General features: G+C 32.5%; 1 protein-coding gene across 1 annotated transcript; it reads right to left on the reverse strand.

The window, feature by feature from the left end:
* Positions 1–2548: 2548 nt before the first annotated feature.
* LOC120076503 (GDT1-like protein 4) lies at positions 2549–13873 on the reverse strand. The gene is made up of 13 exons (XM_039030348.1): positions 13581–13873; positions 13419–13487; positions 8452–8511; positions 8293–8340; positions 7466–7554; positions 7304–7340; positions 7170–7217; positions 5774–5842; positions 5632–5676; positions 5481–5542; positions 4523–4595; positions 4335–4425; positions 2549–2849 (listed from the first exon to the last, which is right to left on the reverse strand). Exons 1-12 carry the CDS (start codon positions 13599–13601, stop codon positions 4354–4356), a joined length of 693 nt encoding a protein of 230 aa, XP_038886276.1. The 5' UTR covers positions 13602–13873; the 3' UTR covers positions 2549–2849; positions 4335–4353.
* Between the last annotated feature and the right edge of the window lie 3527 nt (positions 13874–17400).

Genomic DNA, 17400 nt, shown 5'->3' on the forward strand with positions numbered 1-17400 from the left:
ATAATTACATAGTAGAAATAAATCCAAAAAATAATCCAACAAAATCAACTCAAAAATAGTCCAAAAAAGTAAAAAAAAAAAACCAAAATCTAAGATCTAGGAAGGATACGCTTAAATCAGCCCAAATGAAAACAAAATGATATATCTATGGAAGCAATCTCTACTTTTTATGAACAAATTCATATATTGGAAAAAAAATAAAGAAAAAAAACTTTAACTAAGACGGACGACGATAAGAGCAAGAAGATCAGAGACGATGGGTGGTAGATTGGCTCACAGTGGCAGTAGCAAGAAGATCGGAGATGGCGACAACGATTGGTGGATGGCGGCGGAATTTGTGACTGGTGGCTGTGAGGAAGGAAGAAAGGGAGAAAGCTTCGGATAAGTGGAAGATGAAGGGGTTGTGTGGGTTTTTGGACCACTAAGTCGTGTATCCGGTACACGACTTAGGGTAATCGTGGACTCCGTCCACAATTACCTAGTCAACGATATATGACTATCCATGTGGTAGTCTGTGTGTGTCAGGATGATATTTTATTCACTTCTGTCTATAAAATATATGATATTTTAGTAGCATTAACCACAAACCAATAAACTAAGATCAAGGTACGAGTATACGATTTAAATACCTATTTTTTACAAAAATTTCAAGGCAACTCTATTTTTATTAATAATTATTAAAATAGCATTATTAAAAAAAGAAGAAAAAGTCAGATACTATGCATGCAAGCAAGATCTGTGCTTTGCATTTTAAGAAACCATGCATTTGAGTGAATGTTTTTGTTTTATTTTTTTTTCCTTAAATGTTATGTATAATACGCATGCAACTAAGATTCACACCCTTTTTTCCCTAAGAAGTAATATTTTGAGTATATGGGATTTTTTTTATTATTATTTTTTTTTTGGAATGTATATTATGCATGCAAGTAAAATCCACAGTTTTCTTTAACAAATAATGCTATGATGACTATGGACATAGATTAGATCTTACATATTCAATATGGATTTCAATAACAATTTGTGATCTATCGAGTAAGGAGAGTGGGAATAAAGGTCAATCATCACTTATACAAGGATAGTTATCGTGGACAATAAAAATATTCTCTACTGATGAATAAGAATATTCTATTTGTAAAACTCCTTCATGTATGTGTAACTAACTCTAATTATTTTTTAGAAAGTAATTTATTTTACGTTCAAAATAGCATTAAGACTATACTATTGTTATTTTCAAAAAAAAAAAAAAAAAAAAAAAAATCTCACTTTTTATTTTAAAGACATAAAATAAGTAATTATTGCAAAATTTTTATACCTTTAGTTAAAATATCATTTTTCTCCTTATACCTTAAGATTTGTTTATTTTAGTCAATATATTTTTAAATATCCAATTTTAGTATTTACATTTTTAATAAATCTAGAATTTAGTATCTCAAAATTAATTTTTATCAAAATGGATTGAATGATAAAAATAATTTTCATGCAAGAAAATATAATTTGTGAATATGTTTTTAAAATTTAGATTAAGAATGCTAATAAATAACAATTGGTTTTTTTTTTTAAAAAAATCAACAATAAACAAGAGGTATGAACTAAATTTCAGACTTTTAGAAAGGACAAGAACTAAAATTAGACATTCAAAAGTATATAGATAAAATTAAACAAATTTCAAGATACATGAATCGAAATGATAATTTAACCACTATCTTTCCATTTTAGATTTACACCACCATTGTTTTGGCAAAATAAGAAGTGTAATTGTATTTTGCCTTTTCTATTTCATCTGTTAGGAAGACGTAATATTTGTTGGTACCTTTAAGTGTTCTAATTTTTATAAAATTACCCTAATTAAGCATTTAGTCAAAAACATTATGACACATTAACTATGAGAAAAATGATTTAAAAAACGAGCGCAGAATTTTAAAAATAAAATGATGCCACGTAGATTGCATATTTGCTAAAGAAGCAACCAGACGTTTTGGTTGGGCAGTCTTTTCCACCGTACCTTTCAATTTTACATTATTACCATAATATTAAATTTTTATCAAAATGTCTATATTTCAGTCAAAATTTCCACATTTTCATTGATTTTGACCTCGATATCGATAAATGGATAATATATGCGAACTTATGTAAAAGTAATAAAATATTTATTCTAATTTTTATTTATTTTTTAAATTTTTTGTTTTTATAATTTTTCCAAAATATTATTCGAAATTGAAATTTTATAGATATTTCCATCAAAATCTCCATAAAATTAAGACTCCACAGTTCCATCAAAATTGATATTTTAAACATGGATTATTACCTCAAATACAATACTTTACTTATAATCAATTTTAGAGATACTGCGCTTTTATGTAATTATGACTTGAGCTCGCTTATAGCTTCTCATTGGTATTCATTGGATAGGACGATCCTCATTTTGTAATTTCATTTATATCAATGAAATTATTTGTTCCCGTATATGATATGATATGATATGATGATGATGAGAACTTGATCATCAACTTGATCAACAACATAAAGACATAAAGTTTTGAAGCACAAGTGACAAATCAACGAAGAAAAATACTATCTTTTTATTTTGAACTATGATAATTAGATGTGATAAATTCTCCTAATTTAATTACTGCAATCAAATTATCAGGGACGCTTTCCAATTGGATGACCTACATCTTCACTATTTTTTTAAAAATAAGAACACTATTGCAACCCAGGTTTATCAAAGCTACTACCCACCACACCACTAATCCAGTATCTGATAAAAACATGTAGGCTCTTTAAATGGTTCTCAAATTCGTCTATTCAAGGAAGGTTGCGCTGCAATAATTCACCCAATCGCCTTCTATCTGCGAGCGGAAACAATGACTCGAATAAAAAAAAAGTGCCAAAGTATGAGGTGATGGGGGTGAGTTCAAAATGATTTTGTATTTGATTACATAGTATGAATCACTTTTAAGATGCTTTTGTACGAAAACACTTCAAGTGCTTTTCTGAAAAATATTTATGAAAAAAGAGTAAGTTGCTCTCAAAAGCGAGATTCAAACTCATTCTGATCAAAAACCAGTTTCAAACTCATTCTGAGGCATCATCTTATGCAGGTGGAAGGACAGTCAACAAAGTTTGCGTTTTCGTCAGCCTTTGTCTGATAGGAAGACAAACAGGCTGATTGATCGCAAAACTACATGTACAACTGTTTTATTTTCCAGATAATACCGTCATCGACTGGAGGGTTGGGATATTCGTTGTTGGGCTCCTAACCTTTCCAAAAGATTCTCATGTGGTTCTCTTGTTGAGCCTTTTTTGCAGTCCTAGCCCTGCATCCTCCCCTTTATTCTACTTATTATGGAAGGTTAATATTCCCAAAATATTCTTTGCTTGGCAGGTATTCTTTCTTTTAGAGGGGAAACGAATTTCATTGGTAAATTACAAGAAAGCTTGCCAATTAGCAAGTAAAGTAGAGAGGCTATAATCAGTAAAAAGGTATTTACATTTACACCAATACAAAGCATTGCTCCGCAGATCTTACATGGGGTGTGAACACTATGGATTGAATTCAAAGGCACTCTTCCTTCTTATTGGGGTAACATGAATTTGGATTGTCTAAGAATTTGGGCTATTTGCTTCGGAGGTGTCACTTCACTCGTTCAATTTGAGATTACTTGTTCAAGGTTTTCAGGATTTGTTCAGCCCGTAAAGGTATTGATGTCTTATGATAGAAAGCATTCTGCATCACCCTCTTTAGGAAGAAGGGAAGGCTGTTTTTTTTTTTTTTTTTTTTTTTTGCGATTTTATGCAGCATTTGGATTTAAGGAAAGTTGGTCCCTAGCCAAAGTTTAACACCATACTGAGCATGTGTGTCAATATACTTGTAATTCCTCATTAGGTCATTAACCTTTTGGATTAAACCCCTTTCTTATATCATTAGGTTAGTTCACGTTTGGCTCCTTTCAAGCTACCCTTTTGTAGGCCCTTTGTTATTGTCGGCCCATGTTGCTAGCCTATGTGTCCATAAAAGCTTGGTTTTTCAATCGTTTTCACACTACCAAGGCCCCATATTTCAGGTGAACGAAAATGGATGCGCATCATGGTTTCTTATTAGCTACCTGACTAAATTTCACATTATTCAGGAAGAAATGACAGCCTTGGCGCAGGAAGAATATAATCTAAAGTGTCTTCCTCTACGCTAGTTAACCAACTTCATCAGAGGACACTACTTATCATGTGCTATAAATTAACAAATATATATTTTTTTTTTTTTCAAAAAAAGGCCCTACTAAGAAGATAAATAATATCCCTAAAACATGCCAGAATTGAAGCCAGCCGTTACTAACCATAACAAGCTTGAAAAAATTACGGCTCCACAGTTGAGAGGAAGGACTGGATTCCAAAAACAATAAACAGAATCCCACCTGAGAGAGCAACCTGAAAAAGGAGAAACAAAATTTTGGCTTGATTATGCTGTTCGACAATCTTAACCGTAACTATAGTGTGAAGAAAAAGAGAATCAAATGTCAAGTACTATTTTCTCAGATATTTGTGATGCCAAGCTCCTTCCGCCAAGGACTGCAGCAGTTGTACACAACGCCTGTCCTCTGAAAGAAAAATTATAAATGACATTCCCAAATGGAAAAACAGGTAGGTAACTACGCTGTTGTTCATTCACATCCAGAAAGATTATCATCAATACAATATACAAATAGGTTCCTACTGAGACCAATTACTTTCTATAAGCAATAAACCTTTCATTCTTGCTTTATAACAAAATTAGTGCTTACAAGCCACTTGTAGATCTTTGTCATTTGACGCGCAAAATTAGAGAATATCCTTTGAAGAACACAAAATGGAAGCCTAACAATTGAGGTTGGCGCACAGTGAGATAACAAAACTACTGACTGCCGATAATTCACTAACCATTATAGTTTCAGATAATTGCTACAGCCCAGTCCTATATAAGTGTTAACATTTTCACAAAAGGAGTCAACATCAATGGGCAATGATTAAACCTTTACTTCTCTCTTTTTTGTCTTTTCAAACGAGAAACAATGACTAAACCTTTACATCTATATACAACTAGGAAGGAGGTTGCCATAATTGAATAAACAACATATGGGCCGCAGTTATCCCTGAACCTAGTCTTCCTACAAGTGCGAACAATCACCCTCATGGGGAAAATTAGTCACATCACATGTATATTAGATGGTTCAGATACCAGAACTTTCTGAAAGAATCTTACGATGATGCAAAAGACAGATATCTGATATCATAGGCAATGGGGCTCTAACATGCACTTGCACAAAATGAGTTATATAGATGAATGCAAAACACGTTTTATGCTCATAGGACAAAGTGGGGTCTGTATTGAGAAAAGATTGCAAAGGAAAATTTTCTATTGAAGAAAAAAATATATCAAAAGGAACAGTCTCGTGCACAAAGAATCAATCTCAAATAGAAGGGATCTGTTTGTAGCCACAACTTACAAAATTCCACCAAGAACGACACCTAGTGGGTCTTCATCTGCAGCTAAACCAATTGTTGCTAGCTGACAAAGGCAGTCAAATATCAGTACTACAAGAGTGAAACAACTTCTTAAGTTGGATAGAAATGGCCATTCTAAATTTTGATACTAACCTGACTCTTGTCACCCCATTCACCAAAAAAGGTAATGGAAAATGCCTGCAGAAACTCCAGGGGAAAGTTTGTGAGTATGAGTAAATTCATCTTACGACTGACATTTACATTTAGCTAAATTATTATAGGTTACAAAATAAACCTTCAAATATATTGGTGACAAGAACTGCAAGAGAATCGAGCGATTGTGCTTCTTCACATCATCATCAACCTGCCAAAAGGGTTAAAACTTTATGATTCCAAATAACCATGCAAGTATCTTATATATCTGCACTTTCAACATGCCAATCCATAAAGGACAATAGAAATCCTACAGCTTCCCCTTACTTCTGAAACAAGGACTTCAACCAGTTCTATCCAGTAACAAAATGATAAGAATAATAATCAATGTAGAGAGAGGAAGAGATTTTTTAAAGGAAGACATATATCAATGATCTGCAAACAGAATTCTGAACTCTCAATTGTCTTAAAATAGTTAACACATGTGCATTTCAAATCAAAATATAAAATGCCGCAATAGTTCAGACATGGAGTGAGCCTAGGAAGAAACAGAGATGGCCCGCGAAAGCAAAGAACATGCATCATCAAATGAATAAAGAATTTATAAGAAAAAATTAATTCCTGAAAAAGCAGGCTAACATCATACATCTAGAAGCCCTCCCAAATCCTTGAGGACTTGTTTGTTTCACATGTTTTTCCATGGAATTTCATACAGACATTTAATATCCTTATTTGTTTCACAGAACTTCAATTTTTAAAACCCAGTATATTATCCAGGGAACTTCAAAACCCATCTGACATGGGCTTTTTAATACCCTACAAAAGTGTGAGATTTTTATGCTTGGAAGATGACCAGTAAAAATATAACTTAACTAATTAATAAATTAATATCAATTACTCATTATTATTAATTTTAATTAATTATTAAATATAAATATATTAAGTAGACTTAATAAATTTCAACTAATATCTTTACAATTAATATTTTATGCTATCTTAACTATTTAATATAAATAATAAATTACTATTATTATAATATGATTATCAATATTTTGATTAATTTATCATAATTTAATTATTTTTAGTAATTAATTTGAATTAATTAATTATGTTTAATAAAAGTCCAATATAAAAGCATTCATTTATTTTTATTTTTATTGATTAAATAATGTTAAATTTATTGGATGACTATAATAATTGGTCTCTTGTATTTAATTAAGTAATTATTTAATTTTGATTTTTATATATAAAATTGGTAGATTGAACACATATTTAACTTTCAGACATTAATTATCCTGCATATCCAAACACAGATATTAATTATCCCAGAGAGACATTCAAATCCCAAATATTTAATATCTATACCCATAAAATAGCGTCTGCAATCCAAATAGGCCCTAAGAGTTGTTAAATAGAATTTCTTGAATTCTTTTTACAAACACAATTGGAATCAGGAAACTTTTTGAAATGACTAGATTGGGTGACAGTTCTATTAGGGGTAAGAAGATGTATCATCTCTTTCTGATAGCAAAATATACCTTATTTCCATCTTTGGAACCTTTTTTTTTAGCCTTCAAATCAGCATCCTAGGCACAAAAGACAGCTGAGTTAAAAAATAGAATCCCACCTGAGTGTGTGCACTGCAGAAGGGACTTAAAAATAAAACCCTAACCAATTTAGCTTCAACTTCAGCAAGTTCTTCAGACTCCCTGCCAATAAATTATAACCCAAAAAAAAAGGTCAAATGATATGCCGTTCATTTGGTTACTTACGTGCACATAGAAAATTAAATTGATATTTAGAAAAAAAAATGCAAATAACAAGGAATCATTACCCTTCATCATTAAATGCATCCCATAAAGACCAGAGCCCAAAACCAAGGAACAAAAGAGTTGTGACATGATGTGTCCACTTACGTGAGATCTGCATAAAGTAGAGTACATCACAGCGCAAACAATAATAACCGGAGAAGAAAATGTCCAGGAAGGAACCAAAGGTGATTGTTTGCTCGAGGCAAGCATTTTGGCCTAACAATAAGGATAGTAACTACATTACACAGGATGATATCAAAGCTTGCCCTTCAAGTTTCAAAGTCTCAGTTTGTTTGTTAAAGAAATTCATTCAGATGAAATGCTTTAGTAATTCAACTTACCAATACAATATAAAATATCAAGACCTCGTTCCTAATTGTATTCATCTAAAACTTCTGCCCTTCAATAAAGAGAAAAAAAAAATATGGATCTAAGCGACCTGATAGTTTCCTTAAAATGTGTCTTATGATTGCTTGATTAACAATCAATCAATTACACTTTAATCCAAAAAAAAAAAAAACACAAAAGCATCAATTAAAATTTTCCCATGAAAGATACAAGGGGTCCATTTACTTCATCCTTTAGTGGAACAAATCTGATCCATGGGAAGAGGAAACAGAGGAAACAGAGGAAACCAAACGTATAGCAAAGTGCAAGAATGCGGATTTATTGGTTTAACTTCAACATGGCAAATCTAATATTATTGCATCCCACACAAACAATCAGCATATGCAAAATTAACATCTACAACGCATGCATATAAAAAAAATGTGCTTGTCCCAGCCCTAGCAGATAAAGTAAATAAACAAGCAACCATGAGGCATTCGATTTGAGCTATCAATTTTCTTACCAAATTTGGTGCAGCCCAGCCAACCAGAGCAGAAAGAATGGTCATCACCTTAAAAACAGCAAAACTACTGAGTAAGTTAGAGGCCCTAACATAGACTGGAAAAGTAGTGACGGCACATGCGATGAGGAAAGAAAGGTAACTTTTGACAAACATACTTACAATCAAAGCTGAAAGACAACCAGACAAGACAAGTCTTCTTGGATGCCGCATTGCCATAATCTTTAAACAGAAGATTATATCATAAGAAATTGAATAGTTAACATATTTAAGCAGGGAAAAAAGAAAGAAAGAAAGATAAATCACTGTTTATCCTCTCAGAGAAAACTATTAGGAAAACAATATTCATTCAACAAGTTGAAAGATAATAAATCAAAAAATTGCAGTAGAAAGAGTTGAAGTAGACAGGTTTTGGCAGTTTAATCTTATCAAGGCTTAAAATACAAGCAAGGATTAAAATATGAATGTCGATATCAATATGAAGATTTCAATTTTACAGATATATAGACGGATGTATCGATAAAAATATCAATATTGACAGATATTTCTGTAAGTCACAAAATTAATAAAATTTGTTTAGATTAATAATTAAGTTGTCTTTACTCTTAGACTAAATTATGGATATTTGTTAGAAATAAGGAGCTTTATAGATAGTTTATAGTCCCGAGAGTATTTTAATATTTTACTTTACCCTAGGTTTATTTCCTTTTTTTTGTATTAGGGCTTGCTAGAGCCTATAAATATGGCTTCTCTTGTAACTTTCATTTTATGTTAAAATAATAAAAAGAGACTCTCTATCGTGGTTTTTTCTCCCTGTTCTAGGTTTTCCACGTAAACTTAGTGTTCTCTATTTTCTATCTTTTGACATGGTATTAGAGCATGGTGACGAAACTCTAACCGCCATTGGCGAAAACCAACCGATGCAAGATAATCTTAGTCCTGCACCAGCTCTGCTTCTGCCACAGCTACCGATGGGGCCTCCAAACCACCGCTGCTACTGCCGTCCAAGCAGTCGTTGATCAGTATCTTCAGTCCTTGCATATCCGTTCAACTCTAGCACCACCGCAACCCTTTGATGGAAACACTAGCACCGCCCTTTTCCACAATGCCGCCAACGTTTCTCCCTTGTTACCGAGTGCTGCCGCTGCTTATCCCTCCAACCTTGGAGCCAGTAGCCGAAACATACACCTTGGAGCCGAGATTGGTGAGTCGTCCGCCAATCGCAATAAGCCCCTGTCATGGCAACAAGCCCCTCGCAGCCGTCGAGAATCCCTGGCTCCTTTCCCTCCCAGCTGCAAGCAACCTACCTGCAACCGTCGAGCCTTCCTCATCATGCGCCACCCAGTTATGAACATCAAGATTCTATTGGTTTATCTCAGTAATGGTTCAACAATAATTGGCTAATCTTCAGGCAAGTTTTCAGCAACAAATTGCTGCTCTTGGAGCAACCCTAGGTGCTTCCACAAACTTAAATTCCAATAAAGTGAATTCTAACATTCCTTCTGGTCTACCGATGTATCCAAAGAATCCAGTAACCTCTTTCCCTGCTTTAACTACTACAAACTATTTGTCTGGATCTATGGGAAATTCCTCTGGATTAATTGCAGGAGAAAAATTGAATGGTTAGAATTATTTCTCCTAGTCTCAGTCCATTAAAATGGTTCTTGAGGGGCGTCACAAGTTTGAGTATCTAACTGGTGAGATACCAAGACCTAGGTCAAGGGATCCTCAGGAGTGCATTTAGAAAGGAGAAGACTACCTACTTCGATCACTATTGATTAATAGTATAGAACCTCAGATAGGGAAACCGTTGTTGTATACTGCGACTGCTCAAGATATCTAAGATGTTGTTCATAAATTATATTCTAAGATACAGAAGACGTCCTCCAAATGACAAGCCCAATCCTAGTCGGGCTCTCATGAGTGAATTTGCGAGTGCCTCCCAGTCACAACCTCAGGTAAATTGCCAAAGTGACCCTGGTGTCTCTTCTCTTGGGGTTGTTACTCAATCAGGTACCTCTCAATCCTTAAGTCTCCTCAACATAAATAGTAAGAAACCATGGATACTTGATTCAGGGGCAACAGATCATTTGATTGGATCTTCTGATAATTTTTTAACATATCTTCCGAATGCTGGTAATGAAAAGATTAGGATTGCAGATGGGTCCTTTGCTCCTATTGCGGGCAGGGGTCATATTTCTCCTTTTGATGGTTTGACTTTACAGAATGTGTTGCATGTACCCAAAATATCTTACAATTTACTATCTATTAGTAAGATAACTAGAGATCTGAATTGTCAAGTTGCCTTCTCACTAGATAATGTTTTCTTTCAGGACTTGAGCTCGGGGAAGACGATTGACACTGCCTGGCACAATAGGGGACTCTATTTCCTTGATGATGATGCTTCCTCTAGGAACTGTTATAGGACTAGTTTGTTGTCTTTTTATTTTTCAACTTCAGAAAAAGATGGTATATTATGGCATTTTCGCCTTGGTCACCCAAATTTCCACTATATGAAATATTTATTTCCTCACTTATTCAATAAAGTTGATGTCTCTTCTTTGTCTTGTGATGTGTGAATTCGTGCAAACCAACATACGGTCACCTTTCCGCCTCAACCTTACAAACCTTCTCAGCCCTTCACCATTATTCATAATGATGTTTGGGGTCCCTCGAGTATTACCACCCTTCAGGAAAACGTTGGTTTATGACCTTTATTGATGATCATACCCATCTTACATGGGCTTTTCTCCTCACTGATAAATCTGAGGGTTCAGCGATATTTCAACAATTTTACACTACTGTTGAGACTCAGTTCAACACCAAAATTGCTATTCTTTGTAGTGATAATGGTCATGAGTTCCTTAATCATACCCTTCGCGATTTTCCTTAATCATACTGCTGAAATCACCAGGCTAAAAAAGAAAATGGCTAACGAGTTTGAGACTAAAAATCTATGGAATCTAAAGTATTTCCTCGGAATGGAGGTGGCAAGATCAATGGAAGGGATCTCTGTCTCACAACAGAAATACACTTTTGACCTGTTAAAAGAAACAGGTATGACTGGATGTAGATCTGCTAACACTCTTATTGAATTCAATGTGAAACTAGGAGATTCTATTGATAAAGAGAGGCATCAACATCTAGTGGGAAAGCTGATTTATTTATCTCACACTAGACCAGATATTTCCTATGCTGTCAGTGTTGTTAGTCAATTTATGTAGGCACCCTACGAAGAACATATGGAAGTTGTGAATCGGATTCTGAGATATTTGAAAAGCTCTCCAGGTAAAGGTCTGATGCTCAGGAAAACTGACAGGAAATGCATCGAGGCTTATACCGACTCTGATTGGGTAGGATTAGTTGTTGACAGAAAGTCTACCTTTGGATACTGTACTTTTGTGTGGGGTAATCTAGTTACTTGGAGAAGTAATAAGCAAAATGTTGTTGCTAGAAGCAATGTTGAAGTTGAATAAAGAGTTATGAGTTTGGGAATCTGTGAAGAAATCTAGCTGAAGAAAGTTCTGTATGATCTTCACCAAGATAGTGTTTTACCTATGAAACTCTATTGTGATAATTAAGCGGCTACAAGCATAGTCAATAATCCTGTACAACATGATAGAACGAAACATGTGGAGATTGATAGACACTTTATAAAAGAGAAACTAGACAATGACAATATCTGTATTCCGTATATTCCATTTAGTCAACAAGTTGCTTTTGTTCTCACCAATAGGTTACTCAGGCAAAGTTTTGACTCACGTGTTAGCAAGTTGGGTTTGATTGACATCTACGCCCCAACTTAATGGGGAGTGTTAGAGATAAGGAGCTTTATTGATAGTTTATAACCCTGAGGGCATTTTAGTATTTTACTTTATCCTAAGTTTATTTCCTTTTTTTGTATTAGGGCTTTCTAGAGTCTATAAATATGGCTTCTTTTGTAACTTTCATTTTATGTTAAAATAATAAAAAAAGAGATTCTCTATCGTGGTTTTTTCTCTGTTCTAGGGCTTTCCATATAAATTTAGTGTTCTCTATTTTCTATCTTTTGACAATATTGTTATGGGCATTCCTATTCATATTGGACTAAATAGATGCTAGTTTTATGTTTTATGAGCATTTATAAAAAATGTTGAAGATATCCATTGATATTAAATATCGATGTCAAACTCTTCTATTTGCGGATATATGGATAGATATGTCAACATATCAATGGATATGTTCATCCTTGAGTACAAGGACCCTTCTCTATAACAAACCATGTCATGCTTAATGTCCTCCATGACAACTTACAATCACCTAGGTCTTTCACATAAAAGATAAAACCAAATATATCATACCAAATTCATGATTGTACCACATCACAATAGCCAATGATACTTCGGTGCTTGCATATAAAAATTCGTTTTACATATTTTAAATTTAAGTATAAGTGCAATAACAGCAGTTTCTACTACTTCCAGTTTTTCTTAACTCAAATGCATCAATCTTACAATGAATCTCATTACTTAATTATGCATATTAGTATTATAGTATTGGGTTATGCATCTGTTTAAGTGTGAATAAAAGCAAAAGTTATAAGAACTTTTTTGTAAAACAAGAATTTATAAAAACTTCGTTATTCTCCTTTGTTCATATCCAATACATGAACGAATGTATCAGTATCCAAGAGAAAATTTCGAGCAACTTGATGAAAGTGGGGAGACAGATAGCGACAGGAACACATTTCCGTTTCTGGGGAAGCGGGGAAGAAAGGTCATCCAGTAAGAGTAGAAGATCCATACCGCAAAATTACTAAAATTTATATTCGATTTTGTTCGTCTTATATCAGGACTGTGTTATAAGATCCTTGAGAACAGAATTTATGCTTGAAAAAAAAAAACAAAAGAAAAAAGGGGAAGGAAGAAGTCTGCACCTACATTGATAAGCGATAAGCCGATAATTACAAAACCGTGATACTGAAGCAAACTTTAAGACCACTAACTGAAGTGGAACAGCATACATAACACATATTCCATTCCAAAGTCAACTTGAGGATAAAGACGCATTGCTTATACCAGAAGACATTAGAAATAAAATTTATGGCAAGAATGAAGAGAAACAGAAATCAAGAAGCAGTACGGACTAACCGCAGCAGCGAAGAATGTTTTATCGCCGATCTCGGATAGCACAGTCATGGCAAGCGACTTGGTAAAACCCTAGGAAAGGAAATGAAGAAAGAAGAATCAAATTCAATCGGAAGAGAATGAGGGGAAGAAATAAAAATAAAGAAAAACAGAAAAAAAAAATACCTGAATGACGGAGGTGGCCATGGGAGGTGGGGAGAGGAAGGAGGAATTGAAGAGGGCAAGAGAGGAAAAGAAGGGATTGAAGAAGATAGAGAGGAGCGTCAGAGGATGGATTCTCCGACAGGCTCCGAGTCCCCGAATTGCAATGAAATGTGTGACTCAGTGAGTCGCTCAACTCGGAAGGTCAGAAAGGACAGAGAGGAGGAGGAGAAAGAAGAAGGGCGTGTGGTGTGTGGAAGTGGATCCAACTTTAATCGCTTTTTTTTTTCTTTTTCAAATTTTGATAATAAAAAGAGATTAATGGTTGTGTTTAGCGTTTGACTACAGCAGATATTTATTTAATCTTTGGGGGAAAAAGACAAAATTCCAACCCGATAATTACTTTAAATGACAAAAATACTAAAAATATTTATGAAAATATCCCAGTTATTTGTTATAGACGACGATAGAATATTATATTTATTTATCTGTATCATGATAGACATCACATAGTTACCTATCACAGTCTATGACAGATGGACAATACAATTTTGTTATATTCGTAAATATTTTTGTTTATTTTCCTATATTTGAAAATAACTTTTCCATCGATATAGTTTTTATTTTAATTTCAGAATCACAATTGGTTAAGAGGCTAATTGCAAGTTAGATTCTATTTAATTTTATTAAATTTCTCGCAAATATGTGTTTGGTAGGTAGTTTGAATTTTATTTTTGAATTTTGTGATCCAAATCGTACAAATTCTAAAAACAACAATTGTGTTTTGATGTATGCAGATTTTGAATTTGATAATTTAAAATGTAGAATTATACTAAAAATATTAACAATATAACATCTCATATTATAAATTTAATATTTTTATTAAATTAAAATATGTAAAATATTATATATTATTCGATATTACAACATAATAATTATACAAATTTTCAAACCTAAAACAAGTTAAATTAGTTAGTACTAGTTTATATTGAATTATCGTTTACTAAGTAAATATGGTTTATAAATATATTATCAAAGACATTTTAAAAATGATTTAAATTAGAATTTGAGTTATGAATCAACTACTAAATACATATATAAAAACATGAACTTTTAAAATAATAATAAAAAAAAAAAAAAGCTCATTCCGTTTTAGACCTCACAAAAAATTGACGTGGACCGTTAAATGTTAACATCAATGTATGATGTGGAAAAAAATGAAAACACATATGAAATTGAGGTGTAAAAGAATTATGAAAACATGAGATTATCGATTTACACTATGCTTTATTCTTCCATTTCTTTTTCTTCTTTTTACATCACTTAAACTTACACATCCAAATATTCAAACCTTCAATCAATGACAATATCCATTAATGTCAAGGTCTCATCTTTCCATTCTTTGTGCTTTTCTTTTAATTTTTCTTTCGTAAATTCTGGCATTTGTTGAAAATATACTTCAAAAACTATTTTGAATTACTGTCAAACACTTCAATTTTTTTCAAAATAACTTAGGTCCCGTTTGATAACCATTTTGTTTTTTGTTTTTATTTTTGAAAATTAAATCTATGGACAATACTTACACTTCTAAAATCCTTGTTTCGTTATCTACTTTTCACCAATGACTTAGAAACAAATCAAATTTTGAAAACTAAAAAGAAACAGCTTTCACGCTAAGAATCCAATCATTGTATTTCAGAAATATGTAAATGAAAAAACAAAAAACTGAATGGTTACCAAATGATGTCTTATTTTTTAAAATTAAAACTTGAAAATACATTCCAAAAATACCCTCAATCCCATCAAAATCGAATTTCATGAACTTTTTGAAACTTGTAAGCAACCCAAACCTTCATTAGAACCCTCTAATTTCCAAGGAATGATCTAATTTTCAAGATTTCAAGTTTATTCACAAATTAACTTGATTACCAAAAGAGAAGATCTTCACCAAATCTTGAATCACCCTTCAATTCTTCTCCTACAACACTTCCTTCCTTTGGTTTCTTTATTTCCCATGTTTTCTACTTTATTTTCCCTAAAACTCCTTGGGAAGGTTGTGAGTCAAAAGTATATCATAAATGGACTCCGAAATCAAATTTTGTAATTTAGAGCATAATGACTTGCCATTAAAGGGGTTGAAAAATGAGGAAGAAGAATTAGAGGAAGAGGAAGCATGGTGTTCATGGACAAAAACGAGAAATCTAAGGGATTGTTTTGGACATTAAATTGAGTTTATATGTCTGAAATTCATAGTCTATAGAATTGATATGTTTATGAAGTTTGTATGTATGTGTCTAAGATGTTTGTGTTGCTGAGTTGAGTTCACATATCAAAGCTATCTGGTGTATAAATAATTTGTTTTTATGGTGATTATTTTTTTTGAAAATTTTTTTTATTCAATAATTCTACAAATTTTGTTAATAAATCATGGGTTTTACTTTGTTTTATTTTTTTTTTAAGTATACCTATAATGTTGGTAGTTTTGGGAAATGGGGTTTAGAATTTATTTTTGGATCATGCTTTTGAATTTTTTTTATAAAATTTAATCAAACATTTTACAAATTTATGCGTATAACGTTTCTAGTTAAGTTGAATAAAAAAATGTATTGGATTTGTTGGAATAAAATAAATGTGGATTTATATTGTAAGTGAAATTAGAGATGCCCATGTGTGAAGTGAGGTCGGGAATGTCATTCCATGTCCCTATCCTCTACTCCCCATTTCATTCCCCATCCCGTGAAATTCTCAAAGGATTGAGGTGGGAATTCCCCGTGTAGAATTTCCAGGGATCAGGTTCCCTACGGGAAATTTTCTCCATTAGTTTTTTTTTAAAAAAAAAAATTAATTTAAATCAATAATGCAGACATATTTTAATTAAATAATTAACTTTATCACTAAATTGTTTATTATAGTTAGTTTTACATGATAATTTGAATTTAAAGATAAATGGCTCAAAATTTGGTCTAAAAAAAGGTCAACTTTTTAGTAGAAAAAAAATATAAATTAAATTATTCACATATATAATCTAAATGTAAATATTCAATTTTAAAATATTCATTATCTTGGCCAATAAATAATTTAAACTATAAATTTAAATGTAATGTTTATATATAATAATAATAACATAACATTTAAATAATTATACTAAATAAATAAATAAAGGCTAACCGGGGCAGGAACAAGGAACGGGGCGGGGGCGGGGACAGGGAATGTTCCAGTCCCCGTCCCCGTTTAGCTCATGGAAAATTCTTTTCCCAGTCCCTCTCCCTCTCCCATTCTCTGTCTGATCAAGAAATCCTCACCCCCACGAGAAAATTGGACATCTCTAAGTGAAATATCTTAAAATGTAATTGTACTAAAATGACCCTATTAATGGTCATGTTACACCATTGGCACAAAAAATATGTAACAAATCTCACATTCTCCGACTCGGTTATATGATAAAAAAAAAATTATATATGATATGGGCCAATAAATGACCAAATCCATTTACACAAAATAATTAAATAAACGTTCATCCAAATCCTCTATCTGATAGATATGTTCAACAACTCCCTCCCACCTCCCAAACTCTAATTTATACTTATCTTTTTGCCACGATACAAGTTTTCGTTTGGATTAACTTGGAAAAGGAAAATGTTTTTCAAAACGCTATTTTTATTTAAACACTTTTGATTAAGCCTATTTAAAATAAAAACACTAATGTGTTTGGTTACTCTTTCTCAAAATTGTTTTTATATACAATGTTTTTATTTGATTTCAAATTACTATAAATGACAACTATAAAATACTATAAACTAATAATTTAAAATAATGATCATCAGAGTTGGTGGAGATGGCCGTT

This window comes from Benincasa hispida, chromosome 4 (assembly GCF_009727055.1).
Source record: "Benincasa hispida cultivar B227 chromosome 4, ASM972705v1, whole genome shotgun sequence".
In the NCBI taxonomy this organism is placed as follows: Eukaryota; Viridiplantae; Streptophyta; class Magnoliopsida; order Cucurbitales; family Cucurbitaceae; genus Benincasa; species Benincasa hispida.

Coding starts and splice junctions, on each gene's coding strand:
- LOC120076503 (XM_039030348.1), bottom strand. CDS start 13,601: ATGGCCACCTCCGTCATTCAG. Junction 7,341..7,465: donor GATGCATTTAATGATGAAGG/GTAATGATTCCT, acceptor ATTTATTGGCAG/GGAGTCTGAAGAACTTGCTG. Junction 5,843..7,169: donor GTTCCAAAGATGGAAATAAG/GTATATTTTGCT, acceptor CCCTTTTGGCAG/GTTGATGATGATGTGAAGAA.